At 38.9% G+C, this 25,528-nt stretch overlaps 1 protein-coding gene across 1 annotated transcript; it reads left to right on the forward strand.

Annotated features, from left to right (window-relative positions):
* Positions 1-24,595, forward strand: CAND1 (cullin associated and neddylation dissociated 1). The gene is made up of 15 exons (XM_083574392.1): positions 1-514; positions 6,510-6,653; positions 8,217-8,371; positions 10,362-10,485; positions 11,349-11,605; positions 11,700-11,805; positions 12,832-12,977; positions 13,438-13,730; positions 14,239-14,380; positions 15,598-17,091; positions 20,020-20,115; positions 21,455-21,624; positions 22,501-22,665; positions 23,419-23,526; positions 24,038-24,595. Exons 1-15 carry the CDS (start codon positions 447-449, stop codon positions 24,260-24,262), a joined length of 3,693 nt encoding a protein of 1,230 aa, XP_083430518.1. The 5' UTR covers positions 1-446; the 3' UTR covers positions 24,263-24,595.
* Positions 24,596-25,528: the final 933 nt, after the last annotated feature.

Consider the following 25,528-nt stretch of genomic DNA (forward strand, 5'->3'; position numbering starts at 1 on the left):
GCGAGGCCCTCCTTGAACTTTGACCTTAGGCCTCGAGCGCGAGGCAAACAGACGGCCGGGTGTCGGGCCCTCCTCCTCCTCCTCCATTCGCCTGAGAGAAGAGAGAGGTCGCTCTCGTTCTTCCTCCCTCCTCCTCCTCCTCCCTCCTCACCCCCTCTTCCTCCCGGCCCTCCCTTCTACTGTTCCCGCGCGCGAGGGCCAGGCGCTGGCGATGGTTCTGACCTCCGTGCGGCGCGCGCGCTAATCCTCCCCGCCCCCCGCCCGCCTCGCCTCGTTCCACCCCCGCCTCGGGGAAGAGCGCCGCGCGGAACCGTCGCCGCCGCCGCCGCCTCCGCCGCGCTCTCTCGCCAGACAAGGGCCCGCCCCGTCCCACCCTTCGCCGCCGCCACACACAGCACTGGGCGACGTGGAGCCGGCGAGACGCGGCCCCCACCGGGACCATCAACATGGCGAGTGCCTCGTACCACATCTCCAACTTGCTGGAGAAAATGACGTCGAGCGACAAGGACTTCAGGTAAGGCCTCCCAGGTAGCCCGCTCCAGGCTCGGCCCAGGCGAAAGAGGAGCCTCCTCGCCCTCATACCCCCGACTCACCGATCTCTCCCCCCCCCCCACTCCGCCGCCGCCTCGGCCTTTTCCGGCCAGACCGCGGCCGCGTCGGTTCTCCTGCCGTAACCCAACGTGCCTCGGGCCTGGGTTGGCGCCCGTTGAGCAGGAGGAGGAGGAGGCCGAGCCCCGCTCGTGGCTTTTGTGCTCCGCAGGGCTGCGAAGGGGAGCCAGGAGGCCCTGGCGCGGCCGCACTGGCATCCCTTTTCCTCGGAAAGTTGCCCGCAAGTTTGTTGTTTCTTACGCGCCCCGGAGGCTGCTCGGCATTTTGTACTTCCCATTATGCTCGTCCGTGTTGCCGTGTAAGGTGGACTTCTTTCCCCTGCAGTCTGTATTTGCAGCCTTAAAGCAGGTTTAGTTGGAACAAAAGCTGTTAACCATTGGGGCTTCTAGTAAGCGTGCAGAGAGTATGAAGCTGTGAATATTGCGATGTACATAGGGATTACTTTTAACATCAGCATTGGCCCATTGGATTCTGTGCTTACTCACTGGCTCTGTTTTAGTTATTTTTTATATAGTTTTTTGGTTTTTATACATCCAGTTTCTATTACAGAAGATGGATAAAATGTTGCAGACACACTGGTTTTTCTCTCTTTGGTGTGGTAGAACATGCTTCCTTTCATTCCCCATTAGTAAATAACAGTAATAAGAATGTGGCCAACAAAATGGTTTTAATTTTTATCCATAATGCCATAGGTGGAATTAAATTGAACACAAATATTCTTAATCAGGCAATATAGTTGATCCTTTGAAATAGTACTTTTCAGTACATGCCGTACTTTTGATAAGAGTTTAGTATTGGCTCTAACTTCTTGTGGTTTCACATTCCTTGTCAAAGATGATCTTAGTATAATAAAATTCCTTTAGAGAATGTACTTTGATATACTATTTTATTACATGTGGTAGTCTTACATGTATGTATGTGCGTAGCAGAAAAGGTATTCACATACATGCATTTTGCATATTCTTTACTACATAAATATTGTTCCTGTATAAGAATTTGTCATGTTTCATGTGGTTGTAAGTGTGGTAATATAGAAACATGAATTCACCTGTGAAGGGCTGTAAGGCAGTGCAAAATCCTGTGGCCCAACCCTGATTCTGTATGGTTTGGTTAAGGTATTAGAAGTATTGCACCTGCATCAGTTTAATGAACCAAGTTACTTGTCACATCTTCATACTAGTTTGATTTTGTTTGTTTTGTTTTGTTCAGAATGGGTGCTGATTCACTCTTGAAAATGAACCATATATGAGCTAGTTAGAGGCACTCTCTGAAGATGTCACTCCACCATAATTTGACTTGCCATTGTGAGCTCCTTCATTAATGTGCAGCTCACCTGTTGATATACTCCTCTGTATTTTAAACTTCTTGTATTCCTTTCATCTGCTTCCTTTTCAGCCCTTATGTCAGTCAGAAAATCCTGTGTGTAATTGGTTTGTAGTTCTGGCCTAGTTGCATGTGAAGGTCTGGAAGAAATTGGGAAAGTTGGGGACACCTATTCTAATCCCACCACCACTACTTTTCTAAGTCCCCCCCCCTTCACATATTTATTTCAGAGCTCCTAACTTTGAATGGAGGACCAGAAACGTACCCATGGGCTCAAACACACATTCATCTCTCCCCACCCTTTCCTTTCCAGAGCTTGCTACAATGCAGCAGCTTTATTTTTGCACAAATGGTAATGCTAAATAATCATGTTCATTTAACAGCTGGAGTTTTAAGCTATTTTTGAACTTTGATTAATGCTACCTATGGTTAGTATGTTACATTAGTGTAAAAGTAATGTAATGTCCAACAAGAGAAGGCAGTTATTTTCACAGAAGTAGGAACATAGTAACACATGATCTCACATGGCATGTGTTTTACCTATGCACTGAGCTGCTGTGGGACCTTTTGCATTTTCCTGTACATGTGAGGGAGAGAAAATGTAATACCATTTGTCCCAACAGCTTCTTTTATTTACTTGAGTCAAGAGGTACAGGTAGCAATCATTCAAGATCATACCTTTGGCATTTGCTCAAACTGTACTATTGGCCAGGAAAGAGAACACTGAGGACTTTCTGTACCCATTACCATTACTGCCAGAAACAATTGAAGCAGTGCACAAGAATATAAAAATGAAGTAAAATATTAAAAGTAGTCGTCTTAAAAGACAATAAAGCCATTATGCAAACTCTAAAGCAATATAACCATTCTTACAAACTCTAAAAACTATAAAGCATTTCTACAGATGACAATCAATATTCCATAAATGATCGGGTTTTTGCCTCTACATAATTCCATCCTCATTTCAGACATTGTGATATATTGTGATGTTCAGCTGATGATATATTGCCAATGTTGAAAACCTGATATTGCCCAGTCCTCACTGGGTCACACCTCAGGGAAAGCCTTCTTAAAAAGTCTTCACTCAGTTCCTAAACATCATGATGCTAGTCACTTGTCTAGTTTGGGCTGGTAATTGAATCCAGAGTTTCCAGTACATCTCTGGGGCATGTGGTACTAGGTGTAGCAGCAGGATGGAGCCATCTTTTTCCATGATTTCTTTTTAAAAATGAAGCTTTGAAGGCATGAGCTAGGTTTGTTACAGTTTTCCATAAATGCTGCAGAACTACATTTTTAATACAACAAAAACATTCTATATCTTTGAAAGAAGTTTCAAGTAATTTACTGTGTGCATTGAAGAGACATGCAAGATGACAAAAAAATTGTTATTGAACATCTCTTAGTTTTCACTGTCGAATTACACTTCAACATTTATAATAAATTTAAAATGATTAAAAGTATGAGAGATTGCAAATCCCCTATTATAATCAACTTTAAAGTTTCAACAATATTTTGTAAATATCAGACCTTGAAATGTGTCCAGGAAAAGCAAGTGGTGAATAATTATTTGGATTGGTGGCTCTGTTTATTGAGCCTTTTTTCCACATTACACGTATTTCTATCTATTTAGAATACATCTCTTACTGTTGTCACAGTTGGGGTGCATATGTGCGTATAAATGGGTATACTGAAGAATTAATCTAATTCTTAAAATGTGAATGGCCCTTTTGTACTTGCAGTTAATGTGTTTTGTGGTTTTGCACTCAGTAATGCATATTTGTGGCCAAAATTGGATTCCTGCCCTTGCTTGGTATTATGGATGTAGAACCAGCGGGTGATAGGTTTTTCAAGATATATTCAGCCTTGCCATTTATTTCTTGCTTAAATAACTGAGTGGCAGACTGCATCTGCTTTCCTTCCACTGTTGGTGCTGTTTATTTATTTTCTGGATTTGTAGCATACATTTTAACAAATACCGGGGTTGGAAACCTGTAGCACTCTAGATGATATTGGAATCCAACTCATCCCTGGCAGGTTTTCCCATAATTGGGCTTAATTTTTTTATGGCTGGTCACTGTATTAAACTGCAATGAATATGTTAAAGCAGTGGTTCACAAACTCTTCTTTGGGCTACACTTTCAGAATAAAAATTTGCTTGTGCCACACAAAATTTTTTATTGACAAGAAATACATTGGGAAACAAAAAGAAGCAACTCCTAGCTTTGCTTCATTTATAACATAGAACATAACTACTTTATAATATGATCATGGGCATCCATAAAGTATAAAACAATGCAGCTACATAAGAACATGAACAGTGGTACCTCGGGTTACAAATGCTTCAGGTTACAAACACTTCGGGTTACAAGCTCCACTACCCTGGAAGTAGTATCTCAGGTTGAGAACTTTGCCCCAGGATGAGAACGGCAGCAGAAGGCCCCATTAGCAAAAGCACGCCTCTAGTTAAGAACAGTTTCAGGTTAAGAACGGTTCTCCGGAACGAATTAAGTTCATGACCCGAGGTACCACTGTAATTATAAATGAGCCTCTTACATACGTACCTTAAGCAGTGCTTTTTTTCGGGGGGACGCAGGGGTACACATACCCCCAAACATTTTGTCAATCTGTACTTTTGTCCATTTACTGTACTTATTTTTCCAGATTTGAACTTTAACATGGTGATTTTCTTGAGTCAAACTTTTTTTTAGAAAAAAGCACTGACCTTAAGTATGTATACCAATGCGATGAGAGGTATGAGCTTGCAGGATCACTTGGTGCTCTTGCTCTCATTTTGAAAATATGGCAACAACATCTATTCATATTCTTCAATTTAAAAAACTATGTAATACTACACTGAAATGTTTAAATGTTTCTTTGATTGTCCTTGAATCTTCCCACTACACTTGCCATCCTCTCCTGGCCTTTGAGAAGCATTGTGTTAAAGCCATATGCATAAAACAAAACCCCACAAGCAGAAGCACCAGCTGCTGGTGTTTTCGTTACCTACCTGCAAAACTTCAGACAGGTGCTATGCTAAGATGTATAAAAAACAGTAAAGTGCCTCAGTAGCTGTCATCATTTAAGAACAAAATAATCTCTCTTAAGACAAAAGAGCAAAAAGCACGCACCAGCAGTGGTAGCTGACACAGTGCTTTCCAGACATTATGGTTTGGAACTCACACCATCCCTGACAATTCACCATGCTGTCTGGGCTGATGAGAGTTGTAGTTTAGAACATCTGGAGGAACCATGTTGGCTACTCCTGCTGTACAGGGGTGGCCAGACTAGTGAGTGTTGAGGGAAACAGAAGACCCCTGTGCAATATTTGTTGACCAAGTCTCCATTAATAAAAACCACAGTAAACAACAACAATCTTTTGTTCATGACATAGTATAAAGTTGTTTCCAATATTCTGTGCAGCTGTTATTTATTACATTTATAATCTGCATTTCATTAGGCTTATTATTATTTTATTTTTATTATTTCATTAAAATATGTATACTGCCTAATACTTACAGGTCTCAGGGTGTGCATAGAGTTCTGCGGTGTCACCCTTCCAAACTTGCTTAGTGTTAGCAAAGTTATTACAACATGTGCCTTTGAACTGTGCTCTAGAACCTATCTATGTTATAGCATAAAGATATTGCATATGATAACTTCTTCAATGTAATAAAATATTAGAAATTTATTAAAAGCTGCTGATACAGATACTATGAAAACTGCTATTAAAATATTTGCACCCTAATCTACTATTCAAAAGTAGCATGTTGCTTATTAGTTATGAATGACATCTAATGCTGCCATTCTGTTTATGGAATGGATTTTGATTCAGTGGAAGCATCCACTATAACATAAGAGTAGGAGAGGTGATTTTTACTGATTTCCCCCTTCCTGCTTCAAGTCCCCCTGCACCACCTTTCATGCCATTCTGGAAGGCCTCTCAACCTTTTGGATCAGGGTTTGTTGGGGACACAAGTGGCTGCAGTGAGAAGGCGGAATCTGCAAAAGTCATCTGCCCATCTTTTTACATTAGTGAACTTTGGGGGATGGGAATACAGTTGAGTTGTCATTTGTGCATATTTAATTTCCGCAATCACAGCTTTACGTGGTTGGCGATCAGCCAGCTGACACCGCACAAATTACATGGAGGCAAGGTGGAGAGCTTAAAAGTTCTTTCTGTGACACGAAAACCCAGTGTGGAAAGAGCTTTTGAACTTTGCCTTGCTTTTGAGGCTCTGAGAAGTTCTCGCTACACAAAGCTTTTTCAGAGCCAAGTATGTAAGGCAGAGAGCTAAAAGCTCTTCCTTGCATTGGCGGGGGGGGGGGGGAGAGACCTGCTTTGGTGCTGGCTTTGGGAAGGTAAGGATGCTTGCATGGGTCAGTTCTGGGGTTGTTTTAACACTGCAATTTTGGCTTTATGTGCCATCTCCAGAACGTAACACCTGTGCAAGTTGCAAGTCAAATGTATACACTTGATATGGTTTTTAATGTAAGCCCATTTGAATATGAATTGTGGAAAACATTAACTTAAATTGTGCTGTAAAGCTATAGTATGAATTGCCTTTTCTTTTGTATAGGTTTATGGCAACAAATGACTTGATGACTGAACTACAGAAAGATTCTATCAAGTTAGATGATGATAGTGAAAGGAAGGTTGTGAAAATGATTCTGAAGTTGCTGGAAGATAAAAATGGTGAAGTACAAAATTTAGCAGTCAAATGGTATGTATGTGTCTGTGATTAGAGTTTTTAAATTCTTATGCATTGACTTGATTCTATATTGAGCGTATAAGAATTGCTTTGTTTGTCTAGTCCATCATTTTGTCTCCATAAAATGCATGTTTGATGCCCCTGGGAAGATCACCAGCAGAGTATAATGGAGATAGATCATATTCTTGTTTCCTATTTGATTACATTTTTGGTATTGTGACTATTAGTCAGCGAAATATTGCTGTTCCTTCTGAAACTCCTGCTGGTCAATTTCATTAGTTGACTCTCAAAGAAAAAAAGATAGTAGTCACTCTTTCTACACATTTCATATTTTTAGAAATATCTGAAGAGATCTGTATTTCATGCCTTCCCGTCTGTTTGAAGGCCAAAGGTGGAGTGAATGATCACTTGATCATACATCTTAATATTGTAACGGTCCCTGTAATTACTACTTAGCTAGTCTACATATAATTGTATAACAAAGGAGATGGTGTTTGGTTTAGATATATTTAAAAGTTGGATAGTTGTGTCATTATGGATAACGGACATGAATTTAAAATTAATTATTAACTTACATTTTCCTGATGTGAGGATGCAGCTTGAAATAACCTACTGAAATTGTTAGTAACTTGTTTGGACATGTCACAAAATATCATGTTAGTTAACAGAGTAGATTATCACTCTGTATTTGTGATGTTAATACTGCGGTGGGGAACCCCTGGCCTGTAGACTTAATTAGCCCCAGCAGGCTTCTCCAGTTGATCTCTGAGGCCATTTTGGCCAAGCCACACCCATTTGCCCTGCATCAAACATAATATATGATATCAGGTATGGGACAGGTAAAAATGTGGCTCCATTCTGAAAGGGGGGTTTGCTGGCACGTTTATCAGCAGCACCTGAATCAAACCACATGTGCAAAGGGGGGGGGGACCTCGCCTGATATTTGCTGTTGGATGATTGACCTATCAAAATTGTCCATGGGATTTGGGGGCCTGGGGTGGATCTGCACATAGGGAAAACCACTATTAATAACTCAGAAATTAAATCGTAACAACAACCAAAAATGCTATGGAAAATCACAAAGGATTTTTTTTACTCTCCAGCACCATCTGGTGTTGCATGTTTATTATGTATTCAAAACACTTTTTTGACTAACGGAGCTAAGTGCCAATAAATTGTTCCATATACATCCTGTAAATGTCGCATTAGTTGCCAACTTTGATAATGTCCCAGGATGTTTTATAAAACTATATTCGCCCGAATGCAGGTTACCATATATTGACCTGTCTCTGCATTCGACTCCCGGAACTGTTAAAAAATCGAGATGCGGCTTCCGATTGGCTGCAGGAGCATCCTGCAGCCAATCAGAAACCGCACCAGATGTTCAGCTTCCGAAAATCATTCGAAAACCGGAACACTCATTTCCAGTTTTCGATTGTTCAGGAGCCGAAATGTACGAGTTCCAAGGCATTCGGCAACCAAGGTACGAGTGTACAGGTAAGTGAATTTCTAACATTTTAGATGTGATGAATCAGTTTTTAAAGTGTATTAAATGCTGTTTTGGTTTCGTTACAGCCTTGGGCCCCTGGTGAGTAAAGTGAAAGAATACCAAGTGGAGACAATTGTAGATACCCTCTGTACTAACATGCTTTCTGATAAAGAGCAGCTACGTGATATTTCAAGCATTGGCCTTAAAACAGTCATTGGAGAACTTCCTCCTGCTTCCAGTGGTAATTTCTACTACTTTTCTATATTTAGTCATTTCTCTTCTAGTTTGATATTGATTAATGAAATTGGATTCAGTTGAATTCTAGCTAACACTAAGATTTACTTAACTTGGAGATAAAAGACTTTTCTGTTGCCATTGGGGGAATGGTAATCTTTGCCCTTAGATGTTCTTATTGTGTTCTGATTTTTAGCTGGGGTATTTGTGTTTGGAGAAGAGACAAGAGGAGTTCAAGAACTAAAGCTGGTGGACATATTATGGTCTTTGGTTAAGGTTCTGTGTATGGTATTCTGTAACACCATTATGTTGTGCAGCATGGCCCAGGATTTATGCCTGAAAGTGTGCAGACTGTGCTACAGTCGTAGTTAATTCCCCCCAGTAAGGTTGTGTGGTGTAATTGATGCTTTCGCTATGTAACATTTGAAGTTTCACAAGGATGGCAGTCTACAGTAATTCAGTGGGCCTCTGGGTCAGCAACTTTGTACCTCATTCCACTCTGTCCAACTGAAGGTTCTTCTTGGCCCCTTTGATTCATCCTGATCCTCTTCTACTTACTGGCTCTTGTTAATGCTAGCTATTGATCATACCACGAATTATACAAAAATATTTCTAAGTTTTAAGGTACAAACATTTTTTTCTGGGGGTAATTCACCTCCTGTTGTGGCTAATGCTGAAACTAGTGTTTTAAATTTCACCACTTAAATTAAATATGAATTCTCACCTCAAGGAAAAGAGTCGTTCAGTCTGGTTTTAATCTCAGACTACTTGTGACAGTACTTTTAGAAAAGTGAAAATAATGGAAATAAATAGAACATATTGAATCCAAACTGCAAAAATCCACAATTCAACCTGATTTTATTTTTAGTGGCCTTCAGTTTGGGATCCTGATTTTGCTAGTTGGTCAGTGAATTTCCTATATTAGGAAAGGAGTGCTACTACTGAGTTTCTGTGTAATTAGTGCTGTCTGCGAAAGAAACACATACAATGAAGTTCAAATTACAAATTAAAGGCTTGAGAAAGTACCTTATTTTGACTTTTACAACAACAGTGTTCCCTTTATATAATCTTGAGGTGCAAATGCTATTGTTTATGTAACACAAACACACTTTTGTTGGGGTGCAATTTTTACAGAAGTTTACAAAATATTGAGAGAAAAATTAAGAGGGCCTTTTCAGTAGTGGCACCTGCACTGTTGAACACCCTCCCATCAGATGTCAAAGAGATAAACAATTACACGACTTTCTGTAGACACCTGAAGGCGGCCTTGTATTGGAAAGTTTGTAATGTTTTGCTGTATTCTGTTGGAAGCCCCCTAGAGTGGCTGGGGCAACCCTGTCAGATGGGTGGGGTACAAGTAATTTATTATTATGGTTATGATTGTTACAGACCAATGATAACTGTACATGTTCAGTGGGCACAGAATGCTCACAGAAAAACAAAACTGGGAGGGGATGGAAATGGAATGGAATATCCTCAACAGAAGCAACCAAGAGTGCAACACTTTATTGAAATTCTCACTTGTAAAACAGTAATAGAAGACTTTGTATATGCAGCCGTTCTGCTTTACTAGCTAGTTTCTTCTAATATACTGCTTCTAAATAATCCTCAGTGAAATTTGAGCCATGATCAGGAATGCAGGCTTTACTCATGGATTGCTCTTACTGGATTATGGTGTATGCATGTGTGTGTTTTTTCCTGCATTACCAGAGTTCAGATTACTAGGCAGTAATCAGAATGAAGTGGACTCTGCTCCATGAAAGTTTGTCATACTAAATTTGTTAGTCCTTACGATGCTGCAAGACTGTTAGTTGTTTTTGCTGCAACACAGACTAACACTGCTACCCACAATAATTGGTTCTAATAAATCTATCACGAGATAACCCACACTTGTTTTGGAAATGGCTCAAGTTCATACCAAGTTTGTTACATGTCTTGTGAAATTGCATATATATATATGCTGACAAAATGTTATTATGGTGTTTCCCTATTTCTAGGTTCTGCATTAGCAGCTAATGTTTGTAAAAAGATCACTGGGCGTCTTACCAGCGCTATCGCCAAGCAGGAGGATGTGTCTGTTCAGTTAGAGGCCTTAGACATCATGGCTGATATGCTAAGCAGGTAAACATGTTAAAAATGCTTGTAAACAATAATTCCTTTAAAAAGTTGTGTAATGTTCATATGCAGGTCAAATGTCTGGAAACTTTTTATTGAAGAGAATGTTAATGAAGCTGAATGAGTGCAGAGTTGTTAAATGCATAATAAATGTAATGCTGAAGCTGAATTTGCATTAATTATTGCTTCCATTTTCAATAATTGAGAGAGCTTTTTGATATTTTGGATAGAGAAAAGACAGCTAAGAGATACTTAGGGAAAAGCTTTGAAGTGTAAATTTAGGGGGAAACCTGGAGTAAGATCATGTCAACATATTGCACTGTTACTCAGAAATCTATGCTTGCTGCCAATTTGTTCGAGACCAAATTGAAGGTGTTACTACTAGTATAGAAAGTCGTTACAGCTTGGGACCAGTATCCTAGAAGGATTGCCTTACCTTATAGATGTCTACAGAATTGGCACTTTTACAAGTGCCACATAATGTTCATGCTGCGCTTGTAGGAAATATGCTTTTTAGTTTGGCAGAACCAAACTCCCTTCACCATTGACTTTAGGCAGGTCCCTTTCCTGTACTGTTTATGGTGCTTGCTAAAAACATTTTTGTTAAGGCAAGCCTATCCAGCTGTTGATATGTATTTTAATATGTAATTTGATTTTGTAATGCATATTTTCTTAACTGCTGACGTGATATATATGTTAGTTTGTAACTCTTGACCTTTATTGATAATTTCAGTCTATATTTTATGTAAACCACTTAGAGGTTTTTATGATTAAGTGGCTTACAAATTCCATTAAATAAAATTTAAAAAATGGAAATGCCCGGACAATAAAATTTGTTTTATTCTAACTTAATTTTTGTCTTTTTTAAGGCAAGGAGGATTGCTCGTTAACTTCCATCCTTCTATTCTGACATGCCTGCTTCCTCAGCTGACTAGTCCAAGGCTTGCTGTGAGAAAAAGAACCATCATTGCTCTTGGTCATCTTGTTATGAGTTGTGGAAACATAGTGTTTGTTGACCTCATTGAACATCTGTTGACAGAGCTTTCTAAAAATGATTCCATGTCAACAACAAGGACCTATATACAGTGTATTGCTGCCATCAGTAGGCAAGCAGGTCATAGAATAGGTAAATAAATTTGCATATTATTGAAATCTTCCTATTTTTCACATGAAATGTTAAATGTTCCCCATGAATGACTGTTTCTGTTTTCTGTTGTCAGGTGAATACCTGGAAAAAATTATCCCTTTGGTAGTAAAATTCTGTAATGTAGATGATGATGAGCTTCGAGAATATTGCATTCAAGCATTTGAATCTTTTGTTAGGAGGTAAGGTGGTAATAGGTGCACTTGTTTTTTCCTGGTTAACTTAACAGTATGAAATAAGTTGAAAGCAAGCTTTAGAGGCACTGAGAAGAGGCTCTGGTTAAACATGGTGGGAACCCTTAAATTGTTAAATTACATAATATTTTGAGTGTCATTGGTAGAAATTAATTTTTTACTGCTTGCATTGCTATCTTTGACTTTAATGCAACTAACATCTCCCTAGCATAAATAATGCAGCTATTGAGAAGTGGATTCTTAAAAGTTTCTGTTCAAATCACCACTTCACAGGATACATAGATATAGCTAAACCTAGGCCTTATGATGTGCCAATGCTACAAAGTAGCGTTTCCCCAAAGCATCAGTTGCAGTGAACTTGTGCAGAGTCTGATTCTGTCTAATATGTGATGAAAACATCTGCACAGGAATACTTTGCTAAATATGATCTTCCATGTAATTTAGAATAGTATGTGGGGATTACCTCGGAATCAGAATCCTGCATTGCCCTGCCACTCTTCCTCTTCTGCCCCTTCCCCCAGTTGCTTCTGTTGCTTTGTAGCGGAGTGGGAATGGGCATCTAAACATCCAGATTCCAGCCCTTTTGGGGTTAGATGTTCCTGGCATGCACACCTCTAAATGAGAGGAAGTTGCCCTAGAAAGGGCATTGAGAAGAGATGGCACATTGTGCACTGGCTTTGCTTGGGACGTGGCTTGGGAAGTAGCGCTGACTGTTCCAAAATCAGCACATAAGAAATTCATGTGATTCATTGATAAGCACGGAATAATTCATTTGGGTCACTTTCCCCAGATTACTCTGGTTCTCTTGGGATTGCCACCCAGAAGCCCTGCCCTCCCATTTTATCCTGAAAATATTTATTCTTCACTAGCTTGGCCAGAGAGAACCACTTATTATATATTACTTTACCATTGTTCTATACAGTTTTGCTGATAGACCCAGTTCAATCATATAGCAATACTGAGTGATGCTTTATTTTCAGTAGATTCCTAATTAATGTTATGCTTATTATGCAGATGTCCTAAAGAAGTTTATCCTCATGTAACTACCATTATAAACATTTGTCTTAAGTACCTTACATATGATCCCAACTACAATTATGATGATGAAGATGAAGATGAGAATGCTATGGATGCTGATGGTGGAGATGATGATGATCAAGGTGAACTTGTGTGAAGATTGAAATATTCAAGTATCTTAAGATAGCACATACAGTTATTAGTGCAGCATTCTAAATGAAATGTTTTCATAGTGTAATGGCAGAGCTTTGTTAGAAAAGGACACTCCAGCCCAGTCTTTGTGAAAGTAATTTGCCTCTTACCGTTTGAGGCCAGCAGGGAGTAACCAAATTTTGTAAATTGCAAACTGGCACTTATAACTAATGGGGGAATGATGTGAAATGTTCAGTGAAGTGAATGTTCCAAGAAAAATCCATTCCTTTTAATGAGGTTTACCTGAGAGCAGTGATTGTCAAATTGATTTGCCTAGTGTTGCTTGTATGCTTTGTTTGTATTTGTATTAATACCCAAATAATAAAATACAAAGTGATCTCTAGGCTATGGGCTTTAGTTATGATTTTATATATAACACAGAAACCTTTTATTTCCTCCCCACCCCAAAAGGGAGCGATGATGAATACAGTGATGATGATGACATGAGCTGGAAAGTTAGACGTGCAGCTGCGAAATGCTTGGACGCTGTAGTCAGTACACGACATGAAATGTTACCAGAGTTCTACAAGACAGTGTCTCCTGCTTTAATTGCTAGATTCAAGGAACGAGAGGAAAACGTAAAAGCAGATGTTTTCCATGCATATCTCTCTCTTTTAAAACAAACGCGTCCTGTGCAGAGTTGGCTCTGTGATCCTGATGCCATGGAACAAGGAGAGACTCCTTTAACAATGCTTCAGAGTCAGGTTGGTGGATAAAACATTGATATTTTGTAAAATAAAAGGCCATATTGTTTGCTCTGGATAAACGTGAGAAAGGGGAAAACATTAATTTGCACCTTTCCCTCAAAGCAACGTGTTTTAGAAAGTTTAGGAGTTTTACTGTCTTTATAATCTAGAGCTTTTGGAATTGTGCTGCTGTCGACCACTTTTGATGCCGAGTGGTGACTGCCTGCTTTCATAATGCGACATAGAATTTCTGTCTCCCCCCACAAGCCCCCTCTGTGCCCAAAAAATCTGTTGGGGGGGGAGGAAGGAGAAACCCCATTATGTGAGCAGATACTTGTTTGTGCTACTTTTAAGCATCTTTGCTATTTTTGAAATCTGCTGGGCTTTCTGCAAAGTGCCAAAAGCTTACTTCTGTCTGAATGTCCGTGGTCCTCATATTTACTTAAGAATCACACAAAACCTGTCGGGTTGTATATATAAAAAGTGCTAACTGCTGAACATTGTAACAAGTATATAATAATTACAGGTTCCCAACATTGTTAAAGCCTTGCACAAACAGATGAAGGAGAAGAGTGTGAAGACTCGTCAGTGTTGTTTTAACATGCTGACAGAGTTGGTCAATGTCTTGCCTGGGGCTCTCACACAGCATATTCCTGTACTTGTCCCAGGTATGAAAAATATATCTTAACATGTTGTAAAGTTTTAACCTTGACATCTGGTAGTGCTTTGAAGCATGCTTATATATTTTGCATAGAAGTGGCATATTATTAGAATTTTGGTTCTCATGTAGTGTACTATGTGTGTGTATTTTACCAAGCTTTCTACAACTATATCTGTACATTTGCTTGTTCTCTATTGAATTTATTCCTGTACATTGCAACTGGAGTTCCTTGAGAAAGATATTCAGATAGAAGAGATGCTAATAATTGATATTTCTGTTATGGTTGGTAATACAGTCGTACCTTGGAAGTCGAACGGAATCCGTTCTGGAAGTCCGTTCAATTTTCAAAATGTTCAAAAACTAAAGCTCCTGCAGCCAATTGGAAGCCCCAATGGACGTTTGGCTTCCAAACAGTCATTTCTGGGTTTGCAGCATTTGGGAGCCAAAATGTTCGAGAACTAAGCTGTTCGAAAACCAAGGTATGACTTGCCTGCAGTTTTTTATCTGTGGCTTCAGATAAAACATAAAATGCATACAGAATAATGATTTGAAATGGTATGAGAGATGGAAATAATGTGAAAAATATAACCAGGATCAGGGAAGGAGTAATGCAAGTCAGATTGTTTTTAGCAAGATTGTAGACCTTTATTGTGATTGGAGACAATATGCAAGTGTCATTAAACTAGAAAAACCAGTATGCATCCAAAGCATAAAATACCTAGTGGCAAGCCTCCAAACATGAATAGGATTAGGTCCAGGAATCATTTTGTCCTCCCTGCTTCATTCTCTGGCAAACCATATTCTTTTAGTAGCACAACATTTTTAGATTGGGTGGCTGCTACTAAGCTATTGTAAAATCGCTTGACTGCTAGGTGCATGAAAGAGAAGAAACAGGCCCAAGGAAGCTCTGATTTTGAAGGATTGCTGGTGTGGTTACAGTTAGAAGCGAAACCTAGATTGAATCTGTTGGGTTAATGGGATTTGTATAAAAGGCTTTGTTTGGAAAGATGAGTTCAGAATAAAAAACAGAGCCAAGAGGAGGTTCAAAATTAGACAAAAAATTTGCTCTTAATGAAAAATATTGGATAAACCATCAAATCACCTTTTCCTATCTGCGCTACTTAAGTATAAGTTCAGAAACTTACTGGTTTGTAACCTGCTTTAAATCAGCAAATGTGCTTCAGATATACAATTGTGTGAATTAACTCTTTATTCTTCTTACAGGGATAATTTTTTCACTGAACGACAAATCAAGTTCTTCTAATCTGAAGATAGATGCTTTATCGTGTTTGTATGTGATCCTCTGCAATCACACACCCCAAGTTTTTCACCCTCATGTTCAAGCATTGGTGCCTCCTGTTGTGGCATGCGTTGGAGACCCATTTTATAAAATAACATCTGAGGCACTGTTGGTTACCCAGCAGCTTGTGAAAGTCATTCGGCCTCTGGATCAGCCTTCTTCTTTTGATGCAAGCCCTTACATCAAAGATTTGTTTACGTGTACAATCAAGAGACTCAAAGCTGCTGATATTGACCAGGAAGTAAAAGAGAGGGCAATCTCCTGTATGGGTCAAATCATTTGCAGTCTCGGTGACAATCTTGGCTCTGACCTTCCTAGTACACTTCAGATCTTCTTAGAGAGACTAAAAAATGAGATCACTCGGCTAACCACTGTGAAGGCTTTGACTCTGATAGCTGGTTCTCCGCTGAAGATAGATCTGAGGCCAGTTCTAGGAGAAGGTGTTCCTATTCTTGCTTCTTTCCTCCGAAAGAACCAGAGAGCTCTGAAACTAGGAACTCTTTCCGCTTTAGATATATTAATCAAAAACTACAGTGACAGCTTGACAGCTGCTATGATTGATGCTGTCCTGGATGAGCTTCCACCTCTCATCAGTGAGAGTGATATGCATGTGTCACAAATGGCCATTAGTTTTCTGACCACCCTTGCTAAAGTTTATCCTTCTTCTCTCTCGAAAATCAGTGGCTCCATACTGAATGAACTTATTGGGCTGGTGAGGTCGCCATTATTGCAGGGTGGAGCACTTAGTGCCATGCTAGAATTTTTCCAAGCTCTGGTTGTGACTGGAACAAGTAACTTAGGATATATGGACTTATTGCGTATGTTAACGGGCCCAGTGTACTCTCAGAGTACAGCACTTACTCACAAGCAGTCTTATTATTCCATTGCCAAATGTGTAGCTGCCCTTACACGAGCATGCCCTAAAGAGGGACCAGCAGTAGTAGGTCAGTTTATTCAAGATGTTAAGAACTCAAGGTCAACAGATTCCATCCGTCTCCTTGCTTTGCTTTCTCTTGGGGAAGTTGGACACCACATTGACTTAAGTGGACAAATAGAGCTGAAATCTGTAATATTAGAAGCATTCTCCTCTCCAAGTGAAGAAGTGAAATCAGCAGCTTCTTACGCATTGGGCAGCATCAGTGTCGGCAACCTTCCTGAGTACCTCCCATTTGTCTTACAAGAAATTACTAGTCAACCTAAAAGGCAATACCTTCTGCTCCATTCCTTGAAGGAGATAATTAGCTCCGCAACAGTGCAAGGCCTCAAACCATATGTGGAGAGCATCTGGTCTTTGCTCCTGAAACACTGCGAGTGTGCAGAGGAGGGTACCAGAAATGTTGTTGCTGAATGCTTGGGGAAGCTTACTTTAATAGATCCAGAGACTCTGCTACCGCGCCTTAAAGGATATTTGCTTTCAGGTTTGTAAACGTTTAATATCTTCATGTACTGTGTCGGGATACCACCCACAACTAATTTCTCCAGAATGGTCCTATTCAGTTGTAATAGTTTCAGACTGGAGTAAATTGATTGTGGATTTGATAGAAGAGAAGGATTTCTTCGGTGCATGTCTTAAACAGAAATTGTAACTCTTAAAAACTGAAAACTAAGTTATGTTTTGCGGGTAATAATTAGAAAATGTCACCCACCTAAGAGGGAAGTATTATAAGGACTTTTTGAGACCAATTTAAAAGCACTGTACAAAGAATATTACACAGATATTGTCCTGCCAAAAGGATTTCAACAAGGATAGTTTGAGATCAGTCAAAGTGATACTGATACTGACCGATAGAAATTAGATTTCCTATGTCCATATACCGTATTTTTTGCTCTATAAGACTCACTTTTTCTCTCCTAAAAAGTAAGGGGAAATGTGTGTGCGTCTTATGGAGCGAATGCAGGCTGCGCAGCTATCCCAGAAGCCAGAACAGCAAGAGGGATTGCTGCTTTCACTGCGCAGCGATCCCTCTTGCTGTTCTGGCTTCTGAGATTCAGAATATTTTTTTTTCTTGTTTTCCTCCTCCAAAAACTAGGTGCGTCTTGTGGTCTGGTGCGTCTTATAGAGCGAAAAATACGGTATTTTTGTGGAAACCCCAGGTGTTGATTCTATTCCACCATTTTTGTCTGTTCTGGTCATCTTTGATTCATCTGGGTGACGTATTAGCTATGTGATTCCTTATGGAGATAAAAAGAAAAACAAGGGCAGGAAGTCTTCAGCCTACCATTAGCGAAAAAGGTTTGCTAATTCCATGTGCTACAGTTCTTATTGTAATAGAACAATTGGCCATTGCTGCCTAGACAATCCTAGTGGAACACATTTCTAGTAGATCTGCGGCCCATTTTTTAAACTGAATTATTCAAACAGAAACAAAGTCAGACAATATAAGCTAAATAATAAAAACCAAGACAATACGTTCTGTGCATACAAGTGTGGCAGGGGAATGGTTAGTGATCCAGGCCAGTGCTCAAGACATTCAAGCAAATAGATGTGTATAATGAGTCCAGATATCAGATAATTTCCCTTCTTTTTTGTGCTTTTGGAAGGTCACCAGCTGAGTTATGTCCCTGTGTGATATGGGGAGTAGACCTCTTCCAATATTGAAGTGTTAGATGTTTAGCCACTACAAATGCCCTTAGAAAGAAGTTAAATTGTCCCTTCTGTCAGATTCCAAAGGACCTGTACAGCAAAACATTAAAATCTGAAAACCTAATGTGTCCAAAACCATTTTTATGTGGCTGCTGTGACCCAATTTTGTTCGGAATAGGGTTGCAGATTTAAATAAAATTCATTTTAAAAGGGGCTTGGACAAATTCATGGAGGAGTGGCTATTAGTCATGATGCCTATGTATCTGAGCCAGTATATCACTGTACCACTTCTTGGAGATGAGAAGCAGACAAGTGAAGTCCTAATCGCTTCTCATAGACATCTCAATGACCACTGTGAGAACAGGATGTTGGTCTGATCTAGCAAAGGTTCTTTTTATGTTCTTACCTGTATCATACTGCAGAACCATATGGTTGATAATAGTAAGCAGAGTACAAAACCAGAGTTTAAATCTTAACTTGGCTATCAAGCTTACTGGATGACGTTGGGTCAGTCACAATTTCTCAGCTTCTTTCACAAGGGGATAATTATGTACACTGACCTGAGCGATTCGAAGAAAGAGCAAAGTTAAAAACATCAGAGTTGGTGGCTATCACTACAGAATCCATAGCTTAGCTGTGCTTGGTGTGATGAAGTGCTTCCATTGTCTAAATATAACAAGCCAAAAGTCTATGCTTGCTTATTTTTTTATTTGACACATGATTAATTAGCTTCTCTAGAAACTGTTTAATAGGCCTTTGCTTTGGGATGTGCATGCCAAAGACACAAAATTCATTATTTGCTTATAGAAAAAAAATCAAAGTTAGTATTATTTGCTGGATATACTTCACTGTTCAATGTGCCCCCAGAACAACTTGCTAGATATGAATTATATAAAAACAAAAAAGAGAGATGTAAAAACAGTAACTAGAAAAAAGGAAACAATGTATTGAGGATAAAATATCCTGAGAAAATATGGACTGAAGTTGGCAATGCTGCTATTATTGAGATATTTGTTTTAAATGTTTAATCACAACATACTATCTTAAAATACATAACTTACTACACTCAACTTGGAATGTTTTTAACAACTTGAACCCCATGACATTCCTGCAATGTATCTGTAAAACTGTTGTGTTAAATTGACAGCTTCAGTTTGGAAAGGGGGTGGTTCTTAGCAGAACTGCTACTATAATACACACTAGACTAGGCTTAACATGCATAGAACCTAATTTTGTGTTCCATCAAGTATACCTGCTTGGCCAATTTAAGTCCATTGATTTCAGTGGATTGTATACAGCGTTTGTCTTACCCACTGAAACTAATGGACCCAACTAACTGAAGTCCTTTGATTTCAAGTAGGCCAACTCAATGTTTAACTTAGTTGGAGACAGCCCTCTGAGATCTGACCTGTTTATATTGTTCTTCTTAATTACCCGGAGTGATTGCCCCCTGTGACGTGGTAAACTGCTTTTGAATTTAACATTAGGAACCTTTCAAATTCTGCTTGTAATTTGGCATGGGGGGGGGCAGCTGTTGGGGGAAAAAAATTAATTGGATTTGTGTGATTCATTTGCGTAGTAAGTAGTTTTTTGAATCCCCACTAAGGAAAATGCTACAGGATGAATTATGTATTAATAAAATACCAGTGTTTTAAAAAGTTGTCATTGTTATTAATAATCATGATGTTTTTGTAATTGCATACTACAGCATGGGACAATGAGGACATTGTTCAAGCATTCTGGTTAATTTTTTTGTTATTAGGATCATCATATGCTCGAAGTTCAGTGGTCACTGCTGTGAAGTTCACAATCTCTGACCATCCACAGCCCATAGACCCATTATTAAAGAATTGTATAGGTAAGTGAAATTGCAATCATTTCAAGCAGTGCAATTTACCTTGAGATGACATACTTTCTTCCATGTGTGCATGTGAGTGTGTTTTAAAAGGTCAGTATTTTCTAGGTACCGGTGTCAAATGTAGCTTTTTCAGCTCTGGGCAAAAAGAGGGTGACTCAAGTACTTGAGATTTCCCTAGCAAAGGATAATGCTTCCCTTTTAGATAGAAGCAGGGATTCTCCCAGCTTAAAGCAAACTCTTTCTTTAAACGTGCTCATTAATTTCTGTATTGTCTATAAATTTATTCAAAGCTGTGTCCAAGATTAGTGTAGCACAACAAATGTTCGCTCAAAGATGCTGTAATAAAAATTGAGAATGGGTTGTGTAGGTGCAGTATAATCGATGCAGTCCATGAATGAGGGTTTTTGTGGACTCATTGAATTGTACGTAGTCTAAAAAACAACAACAACCCAGCCTTTTGTGGCTGGGAAAGTAGATATGGTAACTGGAAAAATCTTACTCCTTTTAAAGTCATTGGTTTATCTTATTCGTGTTTTCCATTTCCTGTATGGTTTCTTTGAAACATGCTTTCCCCTTAAATTGGATAATTAATATCTTAAAGTACTGGAACAGGGCTGTCTGAGACCATGAACTGTGAAAACTGAAAGTGGCAGTTTTCAGATTTGCTTAATTATGCCACTCATAGAGGAACTGGGGGTGGGGTGGGGGAAGATTGTACAGTGGCACCTTGTGTTATGTTACAAATGCTGCGGGTTACACGCTCCGCTAACCCGGAAGTAGATGCCCCTTGTTGTGACCTTTGCCCTGGGATGTGAGCGGAAGCCGTGGTGCGGCAGTAGCGGGAGGCGCCATTAGAGAAAGCGCGCCTCATGTTACGAGTGGTTTCCTGTTACGAATGGACTTCCGGAACGGATTGAGTACGTAACACGAGGTACCACTGTACACATGAAGTTCTCAAAAACTTCTCACAAACTTGATGAATTATCAAAGTAAATTGGTTGTTCAAAAGGTAAATATGCATTGGAATGATAATTGCTGCCGTATTTCACAAAAATGTACGCAAACCAGTTAGTACAAAGTACAGTTATGCTTTTGCAACATGTCGTAAGAGGAAATGTATAAGGAAAGTGAGACTCGCTTTTTATTTATAGTGAGTGTATTGTTGTTTGTCACTTGTAGCCCATTTTTTTCATGAGATGACATACTAATCCAACCTCTCCTAATTCATGGCCCCGCCTTTTACAAACATCAATTGGGCAGGGGGAAGCTAGTGGGAAGTTCAAAAGTGGCAAATATTGAACAGGAGCATATGCTGATAACTTTCTTTAAACGATTGCAGGTGACTTTTTGAAAACATTGGAAGATCCAGATCTGAATGTGAGACGAGTAGCTCTGGTAACATTTAATTCAGCAGCACACAATAAACCATCACTAATAAGGGACCTTTTAGATACTGTGCTTCCACATCTTTATAATGAAACAAAAGTGAGAAAGGAACTAATAAGAGAGGTATGTAATCCACTCAAGTTACAGGGTGAGTAAGCAGTGGTGTTCAGAATAGTTAATGTTTTCTGTTTAAGTATTTTTGTGTTCAGATCCTCTTGCAAGTTCAGGCAACTGTTTTTTGTACTGATTAGGTGGCTAACTAAAGCAGAGTCCTTCTGGAAAGTTTTGCGTATGAGTGCTTTTACCTAGAATTATTGAAGAAACTCATCATATTTTATATGATGATAGGAGTTAAGAGAGACCATAAGTTTAGCTTGAGTGAGGAACATACACGAAATATAATTTGAAAACTGCCATATTGTAACGAATTTCAATAACATCTTTCATAGTACCAGAAATGAAAATACAGGGAAGGTATTGAGCTACTGGAATAAAGAGCAATGCAAAATGTTTTGTGTTCACTACGTGCATTGTTACAAAGGGAGCCAAGCCAAATGAGTCATGTCCCAGAATCTCTTCACAAGTCATATAGGTTTTCCCATACAATCAGCTCCAATTTAATTTTAATGTGATTCATCTTACTGCAGAATTGTGGGCATACAGAGTGTAACTTGCAAATGCAAAACCTACTCTTAATTGTGAAGGGAAATTCAATGTAAGAACATAATTTTTAAAACTGAAGTTTGCTTGCCGCTTAAAAACCAGATAAATAGTGGCAGGTGGTGGGTTGCATGGCTTGGGACATGGAAACTTGCTGTTGTCGGAATGCACACTACTTTCATCAACTTGACTTGAAGAACAATAAATATGACCTCTTGCTTTAAGAACTTTTCCTTGAGGCCATAATGCTCCTTAGTAAATTCTTACTCAGCGTATTTCATTAGCAACTGATAACTAAATATATTCAGTGCGTTTAACAATTTCTGATCTGATTTGCAGGTTGAAATGGGTCCATTTAAGCATACAGTTGATGATGGTCTTGATATCAGAAAGGCAGCTTTTGAGTGTATGTACACTCTGCTAGATAGCTGCCTTGATAGGCTAGACATCTTTGAATTCCTAAACCATGTGGAAGATGGTTTGAAGGATCACTATGATATTAAGGTTAGTGCTTGTTATTTGTTTATATGTGTATTTGTACACACATATACATATGCATATACATATACGGATGCAGATATTTCTAAGCTAGTTGCTGAACAATTGCAATAAAACAGTAAAAAAACAAAACATGGAAAGGTGGTATTGGCTTTGTACAAAAATTAATGAAAGCTTTTCCTACCCTTTATTCTGTCCTCAGGGTAGGGCACCTAATTCCTTGTCAGTGTGATAGACAGTTGTGGTTATCCCACTTGCTCAACAAGTCTCTATTTGCGCAAACATGATTTCCCCTTCCTATTCTCCTCTGTCCCGCCTCCCTGCACCACCACAGTCTGCTCTGGAGGAGCACCTAGGGTGGACAGCAAAGGAAAGGAAGACTAAGTCTGCTGCTGCTTTTCTTTTCCCTGATTTTGTGCTATTATATGGAAACTGTTTTTCTTAAAGATGATTCCTTCTACAGGAAATAGCCATTGGTAGTCCAGAGGCTTCCAACAATATGAATTACAGTATATTATCAGCTTTGATAAGCAATTGTTTCCAGTTCAGCATGAGCTTGACTAATAGAGACAACATTCAAATGATTGGTTTGGTGGTAGAGAAACATCAAAAAGTATAGTCAAGAGAATATGGATCCTGGATACTGCTTTTTCTCCCTATACTTGTAGAGTCACAGTTAGATTTTCTGATACTTAAAATCTGTTCTTAGCAGTGGCCAAATCTTTGTTATTTATTCAATTTTTATTTCTTCTTAACCAGATGCTAACATTTTTAATGCTGGTGAGACTGTCTACCCTGTGTCCAAGTGCAGTTTTGCAGAGGCTGGATAGACTGGTTGAACCCTTACGTGCTACATGTACAACCAAGGTATTGTGTGAATTGAATTGGTTTGAATTAGCCTACAGGATAATTGTAATGCATAGTCTCATATATATATTATTTTGGTCACAGACTCCGTCTTGGAAAGATAATCTTTTGTTACCTACCTTAAGAAACTTTCAGTTATTATTTCAGTTTATACCTAGGAATAGTCTTGATTGAAGCAAAAGCAAGAACTGTGCTTTAGATAGAAGAAAGAGAAGCCTGATTTCTAGCAGCCTGCTTTTGTGGCTATATGCTGGCACTTTTGTTTTAATATTGAGGCTTGTCTAGACAATGTTGTCAGGGGTAATAGTTCAGCAGTTAGTGAATCTCTTAAGCTGGCCACTATTATGTAAGGCTACTAGACATTTCATGCATTCTTGTTTAGTATTCTCTGTTCTGCTGTCACTCAGCAAGCGGACATACTATCTGATATGGGTATGCGTACATTTGAATAGCTTTCTAGATAGATTTTACTGTTGAATTTATATAATATGTATCTTTTTTAACTAAACAGGTAAAAGCAAATTCTGTGAAGCAGGAATTTGAAAAGCAAGATGAACTGAAGCGATCTGCCATGAGAGCAGTAGCGGCATTATTAACCATTCCAGAAGCAGAAAAGAGTCCACTGATGAGTGAATTTCAGTCACAGATAAGCTCTAATCCTGAGCTTGCAGCCATTTTTGAAAGCATCCAGAAAGATTCGTCGTCCACTAATTTGGAATCAATGGACACTAGTTAGATACTCAGAATGGGAACCATTAATTTGAACCATACGATGCACTGAATTGACAAGTTAAAAACAAACAAACAGAAAAGTATCTAATCTTCACAATGTTCCATTTTACCTTTATGGAGACAGTTTGGCTTTTCCCCATTGTTGCTTTTTTTAGCATTTATTCCAGAAATATGTATTTCCATAACTCAAAAGTTGTAAACCACTCAAGTTTTAGTGGATTTGGACACACATTAAATAGAAATAAAAGGTTAAAACGCATGGTGTATGGAAATAGATTCCAACATCTGTTTGCCCTGTAATGTTTAGGATTAAAAGTTTAAAAATTTGTGACCATGATTTTTCTTTTCCTTTTTTCTTGATATAAAAATCTACTGTGTTTTTGTATAACTTTTGTCTTTCTGTTTCAGCTACATGAATTGATTTGGCTGGCAGTTTAAAAATTGTGTAAGACTTATTATCGTGCAGAGGTCTTGGGCACAGTTAAAAAAATGCCAACATGTCCTTTTTAAAGGTGTGGGAGTAAACAGTTCCCTGTTGTGCACACTAATTTTGCATGAACAAGTTTACAAATACATGTTATGTGTAAAACAGTATGTGCCGTTTATTAATAATTAAGTTCAAGTGAGTACTGTTCAAATGAGTACTGTTGTATCACTGCAATTTTAAGGTGTCAGTCCTTTCCATGGCAAACTCAGGTGATTAAGTTTGGAAGAGAAATGGGGACACCCAAAAATAAGATGGTGTTTTCTATACCTACCCTAGGTATGTCAAGGTATTTAAACTTGCAAACGAAAATATTTTTTTAAAGCCACAGACCAAAACCTACAGAAGTCAAATTGCTTGAGAGGAACTTTTGAGCTTCTAGTATCAATGCTGGTGATACTCGAGCCTATAGCTGTGGGGAATGGTCTAAAGCAGTGTTTCCCAAGCTTGAGTCTCCAGCTGTTTTTGAACTACAGTTCCCATCATCCCTGACCACTAGTCCTAGCTAGGGATGATGGGAGTTATAGTCCAAAAACAGCTGGAGACCCAAGTTTGGGAAACACAGTTTTAAAGAAAGAGGAGACTATGTCTGTCAGTGAAGTTCATGGTTGACAGCACATGACAAATTAAATTATGTGATGGTAAAAAGGGGGGGTCATTAAAATACCTTTCCAAAAATATTTTTTAATAATCGTGGGCACCGAAGAACTGCTTGATAAAATGAAATTCTTCAGCAATACTTCTATTTCACATACTGCTCTCAAAGGTGAAGGATCTGGGCCAGCC

The sequence above is a fragment of the Podarcis filfolensis genome, assembly GCF_964270895.1.
Source record: "Podarcis filfolensis genome assembly, chromosome: 10".
Taxonomy (NCBI): Eukaryota; Metazoa; Chordata; class Lepidosauria; order Squamata; family Lacertidae; genus Podarcis; species Podarcis filfolensis.